Source organism: Zalophus californianus, chromosome 4 (genome assembly GCF_009762305.2).
Source record: "Zalophus californianus isolate mZalCal1 chromosome 4, mZalCal1.pri.v2, whole genome shotgun sequence".
In the NCBI taxonomy this organism is placed as follows: domain Eukaryota; kingdom Metazoa; phylum Chordata; class Mammalia; order Carnivora; family Otariidae; genus Zalophus; species Zalophus californianus.
Genome location: NC_045598.1, coordinates 93,777,733 through 93,794,034, shown reverse-complemented (window position 1 = coordinate 93,794,034; position 16,302 = coordinate 93,777,733). Strand labels below are relative to the sequence as shown.

General features: G+C 48.7%; 1 protein-coding gene across 3 annotated transcripts in view; it reads left to right on the top strand.

The window, feature by feature from the left end:
* Positions 1-3,485: 3,485 nt before the first annotated feature.
* OVGP1 (oviductal glycoprotein 1) overlaps positions 3,486-16,302 on the top strand; it is a 30,745-nt gene continuing 17,928 nt past the window's right edge. Inside the window, exons 1-6 of one of the 3 annotated variants that reach the window (XM_027572677.2) lie at positions 3,486-4,461; positions 5,458-5,514; positions 5,732-5,897; positions 9,892-10,008; positions 14,109-14,244; positions 15,225-16,053. In XM_027572677.2, coding sequence (XP_027428478.2) covers positions 3,842-4,461; positions 5,458-5,514; positions 5,732-5,897; positions 9,892-10,008; positions 14,109-14,244; positions 15,225-15,745 — 1,617 coding nt within the window. In that variant the 5' untranslated portion in view covers positions 3,486-3,841 and the 3' untranslated portion in view covers positions 15,746-16,053. Of the gene's footprint in view, positions 4,462-5,457; positions 5,515-5,731; positions 5,898-6,189; positions 8,081-8,175; positions 8,362-9,891; positions 10,009-14,108; positions 14,245-15,224; positions 16,054-16,302 lie in introns of those variants that run through there. The other 2 variants (XM_027572690.2, XM_027572683.2) reach the window with 2 other exon arrangements.

The window sequence follows — 16,302 nt, the reverse complement described above, 5'->3', positions numbered from 1 at the left end:
GCCTGCCGGGCAACCCCCATCCCATTCATTTTAAAGATGTAAAATGGTAAAAATCTTTCAAGTTTGCACCAATATAGTCAACATTCTTTGGGCTCTTAGATTCAACCAATTGATTTTGTTCAAGTCATACTTAACCAATTTATCCACACGAGTATCGCAAAAGATTTGGCTGAACGCTTTGTTAAAACCAAAGTATTTCAGCTCTGTGATCTTGCCTGCATCTAGTTGAGTATTGTAAGATATGGGAGGGGGTGCACTGCTGTAGGCCTTTCTTCAGCAAGCCAACTAAAAGACGTTTGTAAATGTCTTCTTAGTCGTGAGAACAGGCTAAGCACTAGGGAGGAGTATTTTCAAGTATCCGGGTGGGGGTGTAAAATATGTAACAATGGTTGTATTTTTTGAGAGCAAGAACTCAAGGAATGAGAGCAGACAGAGTGACATGGCGCAGTGACTTTGAACATAACCCTCATTCAGCATTTACTGTTCATCATCTGCTATACACATGGAGTCATAGTTGCCTTCCTTGCCATGGTCATCGCTGAATGAAACGGAGGTCACTCCTGGGCACCCATTGTTACCTTGTGGTGTTCTCTTCCTCCTCAGTCATCCTAAGGCATGGAATGGTTAGGTCTGAGATCCAGCCTTACCACTGTAGCAGAATAGGATCCCAGAGGACTGACCCAGGTGCAGGTGAAGATGGTTCAGATTGGCGGGCAGATTTAACTCTGTCCTGGAGACAGCATTAAGAACTAGTGCTTTTGGCAGGAGTTGGGATGGAAGGGCACAAACCTAGTGGGAAATCTCAGTGATATGGAATCCGGGGGACAGGAAGAGGGGGCCTGAGGGGAGGCCTAGAAGTAGAGAAAGGCAGGCATTCACTTCAAGGGGGGGGGTCTTAAAAGATAGCAAGGGCCCCACGTGCCTGGCAAGACCGAGTCGGAACGCAAGCCCCGGGGAACCACTGTAGTGTCTAGTTTACAGAACAGGAGGAGAAAGGAATGCAGAGACCTGTTAACAAGAATTAGGTGACTTAGGCTAGGAATTGGGAAGCAAGAGCATGGTCATTAGTGTTAGAAACTACACCAGGGGTAACGTAACCAGTGGTACAAGTTGTTGCCTGGCCTGATCCAATGTTTGTATCAGGAGGCTTAACTATCTCCTGATTCAGGTTACTCTCAGCCCAAGGAATGGAGTGTGGCACTGAGCATGCAGATGGGACTGAGGTGGCCCGAGTGATGGTGCAGGGTAAGAACTGGATCTCAAATCTGTTCAGCAACAAAACTCATGTTTTCCCCGTTGTCCCTATCCAAGAGAGATGAGACACATACTTCAAGAGTATGTGTCTAGCTCTTGGGGGTGTGATCAATCTGTTCACTAGACTACAAGCTCTGTGAGAGCAGAAACCCTTGCTCACCATTGTATCCAGAGTGCCTAGCAGGGCCTGGCACGTGCTCAATGAATATTTGTTGAATACTTAAAGGAAGACAAAGATGGATGAACAAATGGAGACAGTCTCTTTTAGGTGGGGTATTCCATCAGGTCTGCCTAGAGTTTTACGGAAATAGCCTTTGCCTAAACATTCTATACCATTTAATGTCTTTGTTCCATGCTATCTAAACAATCTTCTGATTAAAAAAGTGATTGTCTGGTTTCTTCATGCTGGAAGGGGGATGCAAATTCAACCACTAGTCCTTGTATTTCCCTGTGTAATTTACTATGTTGACATCTGGTTAGTACCTCAGTGACATGTAGACTAGGTGAACTACCAGTCTCTGAGAAGATGGGCATCCGATTTCTGGTCCTCCATGATTGAGATTCAGACCCTGAAATATGGGACCTACTCATGATCTGAGATCCTCTGTAGCAGGAAGAGGAAACGGATGGATCATAAAAGCATCTGGCTACAGATCTATTTTGTTTATCCTTCATATTGTTGTTGTATTTTAAAAACACTGGCTCTCAGGTATCCAGAATTATATTCCTTATGTTCCTTAGGTTCATAACACATTCTCAGCACTGGCTCGTACACTGGCTCAAACATTGTTCACCCACACAAAGATTCAGATTTTTGTCTTCTCTTAAGAAATTGAGAGATCGGGACGCCTGGGTGGCTCAGTTGGTTAAGCATCTGCCTTCGGCTCAGGACATGATCCCAGGGTCCTGGGATCGAGTCCCACATCGGGCTCTCTGCTCAGCGGGGAGCCTGCTTCTCCCTCTGCCAGCTGCTCCCTCTGCTTGTGCTCTCTCTGTGTCTCTCTGACAAAGAAAGGAAGGAAGGAAGAAGGAAATTGAGGGATCTTTCAACATGGGATCTATTTCACTACATGGTAACCATTAGTGGCTACTTGGAGTGTTGTCCCTGTTTATACCAATCTCTATTGTCTCCTGACCAAGAGGCTTCATGTTAGTTCATGTGTATCACGGGGCTTGAACTGCTGTTGTTCTAATAAAGTGGAGAGTGAGCTCTTATATTGTGTCCACTTCACCCATTTATGTTACCTGCCTGGCAAGTGTCAGCATGTGAGTTTGAGACCCTCACTCTGTCGCATCCTTAATAACAGCTACCATTTACTGAGCCCTTATTCCATGCGAAGTCCTGAACTAACAGTTTTTCATATATTATCTTTTTAATTCCTATAAAACCTTATGAGGTGAGTATGAGCTGTTATCATTTTGCAAGTGTGGAAGCTGAAGCTCAAAGATCTAACTAAGTAACGCCCACGATTATAAAACTAACCGATGACACTGAGATTCAAACCTTGGCCTGCCTAGGTCCAAAGCTGGGGCTTCTAAACTTTGTATTACACTGCTTCCCTAACCAATAATCTGGTAACAGTAGAATTACTGCCTCCGTGCAGTGTTTACTCTCATACTCAGTCCACGGCGGGGCAAATCCCAGGAACAGGGCTGAGTTACTACCCTGCCCTCGCCATGGCCCTTGGCAGACACCCACTGTGTGCCAGGGTCAGACGGACCTATTGCTTTGTTGGCTCTGAGAGCTACAGCTCGGCTGGAGAGGGAGGATGGGAGGTGCTGGGGTCACTCTGACTCGGGCAGCAGCCCATTCATCACTGGCCCTGGTTTTGTGTGTGGGTGTGTGTGGCCAGGCTATGCCAGCGCTGTCCCAGGGCTGTCCCAGAGCTCCTATAAAGGGGCTCGAGCCCTAGCCTCGCCGCTCCCAGACTTCTGAGATGGGCAGGTTGTTGCTGTGGATTGGTGAGTGTGGCAGGTTCCAGCCCCCACAACGTCACTCAGTCCAGGAGATACCAGGCTTCCTATGTTTGTCACCTCTCAAGTGCCCGAGAAGCAGCCAGGGACTCGGAGGCTGGATTAGGTGGAGGTGGGACGGGACATAGTGAAGGGCCGGAGGTGCCCCGGCAGGAGAGATCTGAGCAGTGGTCCTCCACTCCAGCTACCCATTAAATATCTTTATGCCCAGTTCCACCTTGGACCAGTGATATCAGAATCTCTAGGGGAGGAGAACATCACTGCTTTTTTATACTTGCAGCCAGGGTGAGAACCACTGGCCTAGAGCTTTTGCTGGGACTTCTAAGTCATCCTTGTCCCTGTGCTAAGCATGTGCGTATCCATGTGGTGGTTGTTGGGGTAAACAGGAGCTTCAGTAGATCTGGCAACACTGGCTCAACTTAGAGAAGAGGAAGCCAGTGAACGCAGCGTGTCTCCATGTGTGTGTCTGTGTCTGGCTATGGGGCCCAGTTGGTGGGTGCACTGGAGGGCTGGAGGCGGGGCTGGGGCATGTCACTCTGGGCGAGCATGGGAATGTGAGTGTGATTCCATCCTTTGTTTCCTGCAGGGCTGGTTCTTGTGCTGAAACAGCGCGATGGTAAGGAAATCCTGTCTTCCTCCCCAGAGCCAGGGAGCTTCTCTGACTGAGAGGTGCTCCGTGTGGTGTGTCCTCTGCAGCCCCTCCCTGCCCCGGCTCCTGTGTCCAGCATCATTGATCCGCTGCAGTTCAGCGGAGGATTTTCCGTCCCGCCACTTGTGTCGCTTTGTGTGCCAGGATCCAGGCTTGAGGATCCATTCTGAACAGCATTCCATAAGGCATTCTTTCGCCCCTGGGGCCTCAGCAGTAGGGGTGGCAGGGGGACCAGACCTCAGGGTCACTTTGGGCTGTGTTTGCTTGGGGAGTGTTCTGGTGGCCCGGCCTCTTGGACTGTGTTCACAGTGCTCTGTGGAAGCCGAGCTCCATCCCCTCCTTTGGTCTCTGCCAGCTAACGTGTGTTCTCCCTTGCCAGGCGCTGCCCACAAACTGGTGTGTTATTTTACCAGCTGGGCACAGGGTCGCCCCAGCCCTGCCTCCATCTTGCCCCGAGACCTGGATCCCTTTCTCTGCACCCACCTGATATTTGCCTTTGCCTCAATGAACAACAATCAGATTGTTGCTAAGGATTCCCAGGATGAGAAAATTACCTACCCAGAGTTCAACAAGCTCAAGCAGAGGTGTGTTCATGTTGCATGTGGGGATCTTTTTTTTTTTTTTTCAGGTTTTACAGACAGAAGAAAATTAATCCTCTTTCTCTTGTTACTCATCAACTTTCTTCTGATTCTTCTGGTCCTAGCCGCCTCTCAAGTGGGGCCCGGGAGCATCCCTGCCTGAGAACTCCCTGTTGAATAACACCCCAAGCTAATTCTTGCCTCCTTGCCCTTGTGAGGCCTTTGTTGCCTCTGCCTGGTAACCTGCAACTCATCCTTCAAGCCAGTGGGGCGGAGTTCATGTACTAATGCTGTTAGAATGCTTCAAGGAGAGCCTGCACATCACAAATGCTAGTATCTTTATTACCATTTGTCACCTGCACCCCCCAGCCAATGAGCCCCCTAAGGGAAGGAGCAGGGTCTCCAATATGTTTGTATACCAGCAGCTGGGTGAGTGCCTTGCACAGAGCTGGTGCTCACTAAGTGCTTGCTTAAGTATTCCTATCCCCACAACTCCTGGGTTCTGTCCCTGTCCAAGGGGGGGTCTGTCTCTGCGTGAATGGTTATAGATGGCCAAGGCAAAAATCCTTGTCACTAGATCATAAGCTCCCTGAGAGCAGGGAGCTTGTCTCTTTCACTCTCTGTTGTATCTCGGTCAAGCACCTAAAGCAATCAACCGCACATAGTAATTGCTCAAAAAATATTTGTCCACTAAGAAAACAGTGAAAAGAAACATTTTGGACTACTACTTTCTCTTCCTTTGCGTGGGAGCATCATGGGGATGTGGGGGAGTTTTGTGGACTTTGGACAGCCTGCGGGGGTCCTGGGTTGTGAAGACCGTGGGTTGATTATTCACCCCTCTTTTCCTTTCTTTTCTTCCCTGTGCTTTGCTCTGCTCTTCTCTCTCCCTCCCTCCACCTGCCTTCCCCTTTCACTTCTCCCCCCTCCCCCGTCTACTTTCCACCGTTCCCCAGGGACACTGGAGTGGGTCCCCAGCTCACCTCCCTCTCTCCCACATCACAGGAACAGGGAGCTGAGAACACTGCTGTCCATTGGTGGGTGGAACTTTGGCACAACCAGGTGAGACTCTGCAGCCCCTCCCTGCTGCTTGAATTCCCCATCACCGCCGGGTATTTAGCCCGCAGTGCGGGGAGGGGCTTCTAAGAAGGGTTGACCTACCTTCCTTTCCCCCAGCCATACCTGTGTGCCCTCCACAGGGCACGAACCGAGGGGCTTTGTGGAGGTTGTGGTTCTGCAGAGAGCCCCCCTTCCTCGCCTCACCCTGGGGCTCCCGCAGGTTCACCACTATGCTGTCTACATTATCCAGCCGGGAAAGGTTTATCGGTTCGGTTGTATCCCTCCTGAGGAGACATAAGTTTGATGGTCTGGACCTCTTCTTCTTGTACCCTGGACTGAGAGGCAGCCCCAAGAGTGACCGGTGGACTTTTCTCCTCTTAATTGAGGTAAGGCCAAGTCTGGCAGCTGCAGGATCCAGCAGTGGTTCTACTTTTTATCGTAGCTGGGCTCATGGCATAGGACGAGCAGAAGGCCAGGGACGGGGATGGGGGTAGGGGAATGTTCTCTCACTACCATCATCTTAGAAAGGTCAGGCCAAAGAGCTAGGAGTCTTGTGGCTCTTTTTCTTGGTCACATCCAGGTCCTGTTCCAGCCCTGCAGCCCAAGTGATGCTTCCCTCTGTGCAGCGGCCTGGCCCCCCCTCAGGCAGGCAGTCTGCAGCTTGTGCTCTTGACCTTGCCCGCCACCCCTCTACCCCTCTGTTAAGCCACTTACTGCGGTGGCTCAAGGCCACCTCTCTCGCGAGCCTGGGGGCAGGGCCTGTGTCTGCCTCACCTCTGTGCCCCCAGAGCCTGGCTCAGGGGGCTCTGCAAATAAAGCTTTCCTGGCTGATCCTTCCTTTCCCTGACTATTTGGTCTGGGTCTCTGCGTCTGCCTCTTTCTTGGTAGGAGCTCCTGTTTGCCTTCCAGCAGGAGGCCACGCTCACCATGCGTCCACGGCTGCTGCTTTCTGCGGCTGTCTCTGGGGACCCGCACATCATCCAAACAGCTTATGATGTGCGCCTTCTGGGAAGGTGAGAGGGTGCTGCCTGGTGGGGCAGGATGTTGGAGGGAAGGAGGCAGGTCATGCTCAGAACGGCAGCACCTCTCAAGCCCTGCCTGTGAGTCCTCCATGTACAGGTGCTGGTTGGGGGGGGCGGGCCGCTGAGGGGCATGGGTGGGGACAAAGGTTAGCTCCACATAGTCTGGGCTTTCTTTAGGACATCAGAGGCGGTCCCCATAATCACATCGTCTTGGGTAGGGCATTCTGCAAAGCCCTTTGCTGGGGCTCACGAGAAAGCGTCCCACGGGCCTGGCCTCTGCCATGCCAGGGGACAGCGGTAGACATACGCTGTGTGGCCCATGGCTGGCATCAGAGGCAGATGATTAATCAACCACTGCCACAAATACAAAAATAGGCATGCGCAGCCAGGCCTAGCTTTCTGAGCACGGGTGTCTGTGCAGAAGTTACAAAGCCGAACGAAGAATAGCTCGTAACTCTTTCTGGACATGCCAGCTCTGGGCTAATTTTCTCCAACCTCAAGAATGGAGTGTTTACAGATGAGGAGCGGAGGCCGATGCGGAACGGAAGAGGGGACGGGGTGTTTCTGCGTGTGATTACACCAGGGGGCCGGGGTTCAGTGTCGGGGAAAAAGGGGAGAGGCCCCATGGGGCATAGAGTTTGTCAGCTTTGGTCTTAATAGCAGGCAGGACTGAGGGAGTCCCACCGTCTGCCGGCTGGGTGACCTTAGGCAGGTTAGTGAGCCTGTCAGGGCCTCAATGTCTTCCGCTCTAAAATGGACACTGCTGTGGCGCTGAGGCCATTGGCCACATTAAAATTAAATGATGGAATCCTTGTACACCTTTACGCCTGTGACCCGGTAAGTGCTTACTGACACTGGTTCATTCTGAAAGCGCTCTGGAAGACGTGGTTTCGCTGGTGCCTTGAGTGGTGGAAGGACAGAAGCTCTTTAGCTGCTGTGAGTACCACCTTCCTCATGACAATTTACACAACCTGTTAGCACTTGCGTCAGGCACGAACGTGTTTCCTTTTTTAAGTTTTTTAGAAAGTTTTATGTATTTATTTGAGAGAGAGAGCGCGCAAGCACGAGCACGAGCAGGGGGAAGGGGCAGAGGGAGAGAAGCAGACTCCCCGCCGAGCAAGGAGCCCGATGTGGGGCGCGATCCCAGGACCCCAAGATCATGACCTGAGCCAAAGACAGATGCTTAACCGGCTGAGCCGCCCAGGCGCCCTACAAATGTGTTTTCTTGTCTGACTCCTGCCTACCTCCATGGAAGCTCTCAGGATGGCATGGGACCTGAGGCATGGCTGTTCCTGACCAGCAGTTTGCTGCGGTGGCACATCTCAAGTAGGCAGCTTGGGTGGCCAGCACACAGCTAGTTAGCCAGTTAGTCCTCTGGTGATCTGACTTGAAAATCTAGTTAGCCGAATCTGCAGATCTCCTCCTCTCGCCCTCACAGACTCCTGGATTTCATCAACGTCTTGTCTTATGACTTTCATGGAAGCTGGGAAATGTTCACAGGGCACAATAGTCCCCTGTTCTCTCTGTCTGGAGACCCCAGCTCTTCGGTAAGGAATGATCTCAAGGGGCCCGGACACCTGCCCTGAGCCCAGGCCATTGGCCCTCAGTAACACGGAGGGATTTGTGTTCTTCCTACCTGCAGGCATATGCCATGAATTACTGGCGTAAGCTGGGGGCACCCCCAGAGAAGCTCCTCATGGGATTCCCCACCTATGGACGTACCTTTCGCCTCCTCAAAACCTCTAAGAATGGACTGCAGGCCAAAGCTGTGGGACCTGCGTCTCCGGGAAAGTACACCAAGCAAGCTGGCTTCTTGGCTTATTATGAGGTGACAAGAATAGGGATGTCTGTCTGTTAGTTAGGGCTTCTCCATCCTTTAACAGGGCAAGAGCAAAGACAACCAGGCAGAGGCAAGGGTGAGGGCTGGAGACAGGACAACGAAGTGGTTTACTAGCTCAAGAGAAATCCGCTCTCTGAGATATTTCCTTTTTCTTCAGGGGAATGTATTTGAGTCCCTCATAAGGGATGAGGGGCTGGGTGGAGTCTAAGTGGAGGGGGGACCCCTCAAAAGAATCTTAACTGTTATACAAGTCAATTCTGACTTACTACTATCTGGCCTAAATAAAAATAATTAGTATCTGAAATATATATAATTTCAAACATTTGCAAAAGTGAAAGAATAGTGTAACCTTCTCTCCCCCTCCCCCACTACCACCTGCCCCTCACTAGCTTCAATCACTAACCACTCCGGGCCAATCTTGTTTCATCTTTGCTCCCTGACCCCCTCTCTCCCACTACTAGATTATTCTGAAGCAATTCCAAGACATTCCCTCCTACAGATTCTTTCCTCTTCCCCCAGTTCCATTCCCTTATTCTCCATCTCATCCAAGCTTTCTACTGAGTGGAGAAAAGAGACATGGACTCAAGGGGATATAAAACACAAGAGAGGACAATTAAGAGGCATGGGGGTGTGGCTTAGGGATCTGGAAAGGTCTCAGGGAGCAGAGCTTTGGAGCACAGGAAGAATCCTGATGGGCAAGAATGATGAGAGGGAAGGGCCTCGAAGGCAAAGGACAGCAGGTACTGAGAGGCACATGGTGTGTGTGGGTGCTGGAGGTAGGAGTGGAGGCGCAGGGTCTCCCCTGCTCTCTGCCGGCTGGCTGGAGATGTTTCCCTGCTAAGCCAGTGATGGCATAGTGGAAATTATGTTCTTGAAGGACATTACAGGCCAAAGAGATGTTGATAGAACCTTTAAAGAACCAAAAAGAGGAAGAAAGGAAAGAAAAAAAGCCTCAGACATGATCTTCTGCTACTGGCTGACGTGTGGTTTATAGCACGAGGCCGGGCACCTAGTAGACACTCAGATGCTCGAATGATTGTAACAACCCAGTTCTCCCTACCTTTGAGAACTTTAAATTTATTAGAGGTTCACAAGCTAGTTTGGTAGCTACCAAGACTGGGTCCTTCATGCTGATTGCTAATGAAAAGAGGAGAGGTTTGTTTATGGTAACTCTTTGGAAAAGATACAGGTTTGGTCAAGGTCAGATAGGTTACCGTTAGTAGTTTGGCATTGTCATTCTTTAGCAAAGCCTGGTTTGGTTTCTAAGGATGTCAGCCACTCCTTGGTTCTCTCTTTCCATCACAGACATTAGAGAAAGGAACATGTTCTAGTAGGAATTTGTTCAGGAAAGAGAGAAGGTCTTCTGTGAGTGGCTTCCCACTCCCTCTTTGGTCTGCCTCTTCCCACTCCCTGGTGAGGGATCCTTTGGATTCTTCACCACTGGGAAAAGAGCAGTGTGCCTGCTGATGTTTCTCTCCATGGCACTTCCCAGAACTAACCTGGTGATCCTCCTGGCAGATTTGCTCCTTTCTCCAGAGAGCAACAAAGCGCTGGATTGATTTTCAGCATGTTCCATATGCCTACAAGGGGAAGGAGTGGGTTGGCTATGATGATGCCACCAGCTTCAGTTACAAGGTAAGACCTTGGTCCTTTCTTGCTCCAGCATATAGTTTCCTTCGGGCTCTCATGAGGCTCTTATCTGTACAGTGTGTGTGTGTGTGTGTGTGTGTGTGTGTGTGTGTGTGTGTGCATGCGTGCGCGCATGTGTGCATGCATGTGTGTGCGTGTCCTAGGTGGAGGATAAAACGGTGAGGTTGACTAAATCAGGTGAGTCTCGGGCATACCTGCCCTACCTAGGGTTTCCTAATCCCATCTATCCAACACTCGCCTTTTGAAGAGAAGGAATCTCAGTTTTAGGGGAGAAATGACTTCTCTCAGTTTACACAAATTTTTGGCAAGTTTCTTCTTTTCTGTTCGGACCAGATAATTCCATAACAGGTAAATACAATACAAGGTAGATCATGCTAAACGCTCCATGAATATCACTGATATGTGTCAGAATAGGAGAGTGTTCCCGAGGGAGGTGAGCAACAGTAGGAAGTAATGACATGGGGAGAGGTTCAGTGGGGACTGAAAGCTCATTCAAAGTACATTCAAAGAATTTGGGTGGGGCAGAGAATTTTTGTAAAGTGTAAGAGAAGGCAATAAACTGCCAGCCAGTTTATAGAGGGACTTGAATGCTGGTCAAGGTGTTTGGCCCTCTTCTTGCAGGCATTTTAACACAAAATCAGGTTTCTTTCTTTCTTTTTTTTTTTGATTTAATTTTATTATGTTATGTTAGTCACCATACAATACATCATTAGTTTTTGATGTGGTGATCCACGATTCATTGTTTTCGTATAACACCCAGTGCTCCATGCAGAACGTGCCCTCCTTAATACCCATCACCGGGCTAACCCATCCCCCCACCCCCCTCCCCTCTAGAACCCTCAGTTTGTTTCTCAGAGTCCATAGTCTCTCATGGTTCGTCTCCCCCTCTGATTTCCGCCCCTTCATTTTTCCCTTCCTTCTCCTAATGTCCTCCATGCTATTACTTATGTTCCACAAATAAGTGAAACCATATGATAATTGACTTTCTCTGCTTGACGTATTTCACTTAGCATAATCTCCTCCAGTCCCATCCATGTTGATGTAAAAGTTGGGTATTCATCCTTTCTGATGGCTGAGTAATATTCCATTGTATATATGGACCACATCTTCTTTATCCATTCGTCTGTTGAAGGGCATCTCGGCTCTTTCCACAGTTTGGCGATTGTGGACATTGCTGCTACATACAGAACATCCCACCCTAAAACAACAGAATACTCATTCTTTTCGAGCGCACATGGAGCCTTCTCCAGAATAGACCACATACTGGGTCACAAATCAGGTCTCAACCGATACCAAAAGATTGAGATTATTCCCTGCATATTCTCAGACCATAATGCTTTAAAACTGGAACTCAATCACAAGAAAAAATTTGTCAGAAATTCAAACACTTGGAAGCAAAATCAGGTTTCTGACCAGGCATATGACCTGCAAGTTTGAAACCTTTAGAACCTAACTCTGGTCACCCCCTCACCCTGTGCAAGCAGTGTTGAATGAAGGTGAGCGGAGCAGGTTTCTACAGTGAATTCCAACAGAAATGACATGCTTTGGTGATTTCCAAACCTGCCTCTGCTTTGGAATCACCTGAGACTTGATAAACGTAGAAGGTCTTGGCTCCACGCCCCGAATATTCAGCCGGTCTTAGAAAGAATCTGGAAACTGTTCTTCGTATGTCCCCATGTGATCCTGCTGTAACCAGTTTGGCATTTTGGAAGCTCTGAGGAACACAGAGGTGTGCAGGGAAGATAATGAGGGTCTGGACCAGGTCGTTGGAAGAAGAGGTAATTTTTGAATGAGTAATTGTCAGGACTTGGCAACTTCCTGGATATCGGGGCTTATTAGAAGTCACTGTCTCCTCTATTATAGGTGATGGAGAAGCAGCAGGTGTCGGCTGTTCTTTGGGGGAAGTTTGGGGTAGAAAGCACCAGAGGGCAGAATCCAGTGTGTACGTCCTCTGTGCATGTCACTGAGTGAAGCCTGCTGTGGGGAGAGAGGTAAAGACCCTGGCTTTCAGCCTCCAGGAGACACAAACAGAAAAATTCAGTGACTCAGTGGAATTACCCAGTTGGATGGAATTAAAAAATATGACCCACAGGACACGGGAGAGGGCATTGACCTTCGTGTTGGGGGAGGCCTGAGGCCAGCCAGGAATGGTGTCCTCGCTTTGAGGGGCCGTCACTGTGCCTTGCAGAGCTAGAGGAGGACAGCCCTGTGTGAGGGTGATTAAGGGATTTCATCACAGAATCCCAGAGCTGAAAGAAACCTCAGAGATTATCATTAGGAGATAATTATCCATGGATTTCTCAGTGTTCCTGCACTGTCTGGGCATTCTGAGCAAAAGAAGCAGACCAGCTCTAATAAAAATAGGAACTTGCCTTTCCCCCTCCCCCAGGCCTTTGCTGACATTCAGAGATGTAGAGGTCCCCTTCCTAGAGAGGACTTGTCTACATTCCAGGAAGCTCTCAATCTCTCCGGAGGGGACGAGGGTTTGATTTGCCTTCCTGCACATGCAGGTAGCTATCTGGCTTTCGCCATGTCATTCTCTGGGCAACTGGGGCCTGGGGACCAAAGTCAAGGTGCTATTCTGACTGTTCTGTTGCTGTGAGTAATAATGATCTGTTCTCTGATCCAGCGATGGTGTGTGTGTGCACACGTGTACACATAAAACTGGCAGGCTGACCTGTTTGTTTGTAAGCAGGATAAAAACTTGGAATCCTCACAGTTTCAGCTGAACTCTAACTGGGTCCCTCCTTCTTCTTATTTTATATTTGGGGAAAGCAAATCCCAGAAAGGAGCCAACTGACTTGGCCAAGTCATGCAGCTATGTGGATGTGATGGAGTCTGTCTTTTCCATCACCCGTGACAGAGAACACTAGCAAAGTAGTAATAGGACCTGGATTTGAGTCTAAACCCTGCCACGTCATTATATCTGAGGTTTTAGAAATCATGGAAAAAAGCCTTTATTTTCTTATCTGTGAATGTAGTTTATCTCTTCTTTATAGTATCACTGTGAGATAAGTTATATGGAAGTGATTTTAAAGTAATATAGCAATATCTATGATTTAGAATGATGATAACGGTGATTAGCATTGGGATCTTGCTGAAACAGTTTTTAATATTTATGAACATTTACTAGGTGCAAGGTATCGCTCCAAATATTCTACAGGTAGGAACTCTTTTAAAAAAAATCCATTTTTAAAATTGTGGCAAAATATACATAACATAAAATTTGCCATTTAACACATTTTTAGGTGTCCAGCTCAGCAGCGCATTCATATCATCGTGTAACTATACCACCTTGCATCTCCAGAACTTTCTCATCTTCCCAGACTGCCCCCTCCACCTCTTCCCCAGCCCGTGGTAATCACCACTCTGCTTTCCATTTATACAAACGTGACTACTCCAAGTACCCCCTGTGAGTGGAATCATATCGTAGTTGTCCTTTCATGACTGGCTTCTTTCACTCAGTGTAATGTCTTTGAGCTCCATCCGTGCTGTAGCATGTACATGTAGGAATTCTTTGGACCCTAAAACTATTGGAAATGTTACTATTCCTTTTTTACAAATGAGGCAACTAAGACACATAAGGTTTTGTTGTTGTAGTTGTTTTTAAAGATTTTATTTATTTATTGGAGAGAGAGAGAGCACACAAACGGGGGGGGGGGCGGGGCAGAGGGAGAGGGAGAAGCAGGCTCCCTGCCGAGCAGGGAGCCCGATGCGGGGCTCAATCCCAGGACCCTGGGATCATGACCTGAGCCTAAGGCAGATGCTTAACCGACTGACCCACCCAGGCACCCAAAGACACGAGATTTGTGTGACCTTTTCAAGATCACTCAGCTAGGAAGTGGTTAGAGGCTGGATTCAAACACAGGCTTTCCTGCTCTTGCAGTGTTTTCTGAGGCTCTGTCTTTAGTGTTTTGCCATTGTACCCAGTCTGGGGGATGCCCAGCATAGCAGGTTGACTGACTACAAACACAGGCTTTCCTGCTCTTGTAGTGTTTCCCGAGGCTCTGTCTTTGGTGTTTTGCCATTGTACCCAGTCTGGGGGATGCCCAGCATAGCAGGTTGACTGACTACTACTTTTTCAGGCAATGTTCATAAAGAGAGAGCATTTTGGGGGAGCCATGGTGTGGACATTGGACCTGGATGACGCCAAGGGCGTTTTCTGTGGCACTGGCCCTTTCCCCCTTGTCAACAAGTTGAATAGTCTCCTGGTGCAGACTGGTGAGTAGCTATGGCCTGGAACTGGGGTTGGAAGTTGTATAACCAGGCTCTGGCTGGGTCCCTTCTGTTAGATGCGAAGGCTTTGGTGAGGCAGCATGACATCGGGGGAAGAGAATAAGCTTTGATGTCAGGCCAATCCATTTTCTTGGTTTACAGGCGTGCTCCATGTGACCCCTCTGAGCTTTGGTTTCCCTATCTGTGAAACAGGAATGATCCTTATACTCATGACATTATTACAAGAACTAAATGAGATAAGGAGTGAAAACTACTGGCTCATAGTTAGTGTTCAATATATGCCAGTTTATTTCTCTGTTGCTTCCTCCTGTTTTCATGGGACAAGGGCCAGAAAAGGAAGTCAGATTTCTTTTGACATCTCTTTGATAGTAGAGACTGCCCTGGTGTTTAGGAGATGGAACCTAGCATGGTAGAACTGAAACATTCTTTGAGATGGTTTATAACCATCATTTTGCAGACCAAGAAACTGAGGCTCAGAAAGCTAAAACTGCTAGTCAGGGGCAGAGATGGGACTCTAACCCAGTTCTTTACAAAATGCTGTCTAGAGTGGCCTCCTTGCCCATTGGCATTGTTCCTGGTGCCTCCTACAATGGGGGACACAGGAGGTTTCTGTTATTAGGCCTTGGGGAGAGCAAGGTCTTGCTGCATGTGCAATCAGTGAGGTCAAAGTGAGGCCTTAAGCATAGAAAACTGGCAGGCTCCCCGGGGTCATTCACCAGAAATGTAGTAAATGTGCTGAGTGCCCATAAGTGTCTGGGGTCCCATTAACGTAATGAAGTGAAGGAGCAGGGCTTCCGTGCGGTGGGGTTTTATCTATGCCCTCAAGTGGGTGTATTATGAAATCCTTCAACTCTGGATTTTGGGAGCAGGTACTTCAGCCCTGGAGTGGTTGTAGTCCTGCCAGTAATTGATAGGATGGGAAGGAAACAGTAGGAGTCTCATCCTGTTCCAATGATTTTCTCTAGAGGTCAGCTCAACTCCTTCACCAAACTTTTGGCTCTCAACTGCTATGAATTCTGAAAGGACAACTATAACCAAAGCGTTGACCACTGACATGAGGATTTCGTTCTCAGGAGGAAAGTCTCCGACCATTCATTCCCGTAGTAAGTCTCAAAATATGACTACAAGCCCCAGAGGTGGGATTGTGACCCCTATGGGGGAAACTCAGTCCTTTGGAAAGCCCACTGTAGCTCTGGAAGGGAGGACTGAGACTCTTGGAGAGACCATGACCCATGGAGAGACGACTATGATTCCTAATGATCGTTGGACCTCTAAAGGGAAGATCATGCCCCTTGGAAAGAGGGCTGTAGCCCCTGAAATGATGACTATCCCCTCTGGAAAGATGACAGTCACTCCTGATGGGCAGACCAAGACTCTTAGAGAAGAGGATTTGACTTCTGAGGTGGACACTGATCCCCTGTTGGATTATATTGTTCTTCAGATGGAAGTCGAAAGCAGGAGGCCATCCTCAGGGCCTGTCATCTAGCCCCAGGACACATTCCTCCTGCTTTTGACAACCCCTGTGTTCCCATTAACGGAAATGATTCCTCTGTCAACTCGATGACCCTTCCAACAAGCGCTCTTTCTCTAAAAAAAGAAAACCCAGAAAATTCTGCTGTGGGTCAAGGAGCCTAAACTCTGTTGAAGGCAGAAGCTGGGGAAAGCCCTCGTCTTTTCTTGTAGGCCCCCTGACAGGAGCTGCTTTTACCTAGACATTTATAAACCATTCATGGGTACAAGCAGGCCCCAAAGCCAGTGAAATCATCTCTTTCCTGTTGAATAAACTGGAAACACAAGAATTCATCTGAGTTCTCTGAAGTTCTTTTCTTGAAATGACCTGTGCAATGCAATTGTCAGCATCTGCCTTTCTTTTTTTTTTTCTTTATTATTATTATTATTTATTTATTTGACAGAGAGAGACACAGCAAGAGAGGGAACACAAGCAGGGGGAGTGGGAGAGGGAGAAGCAGGCTTCCCTCTGAGCAGGGAGCCCGATGTGGGACTTGATCCCAGGACCCTGGGATCATGACCTGAGCCGAAGGC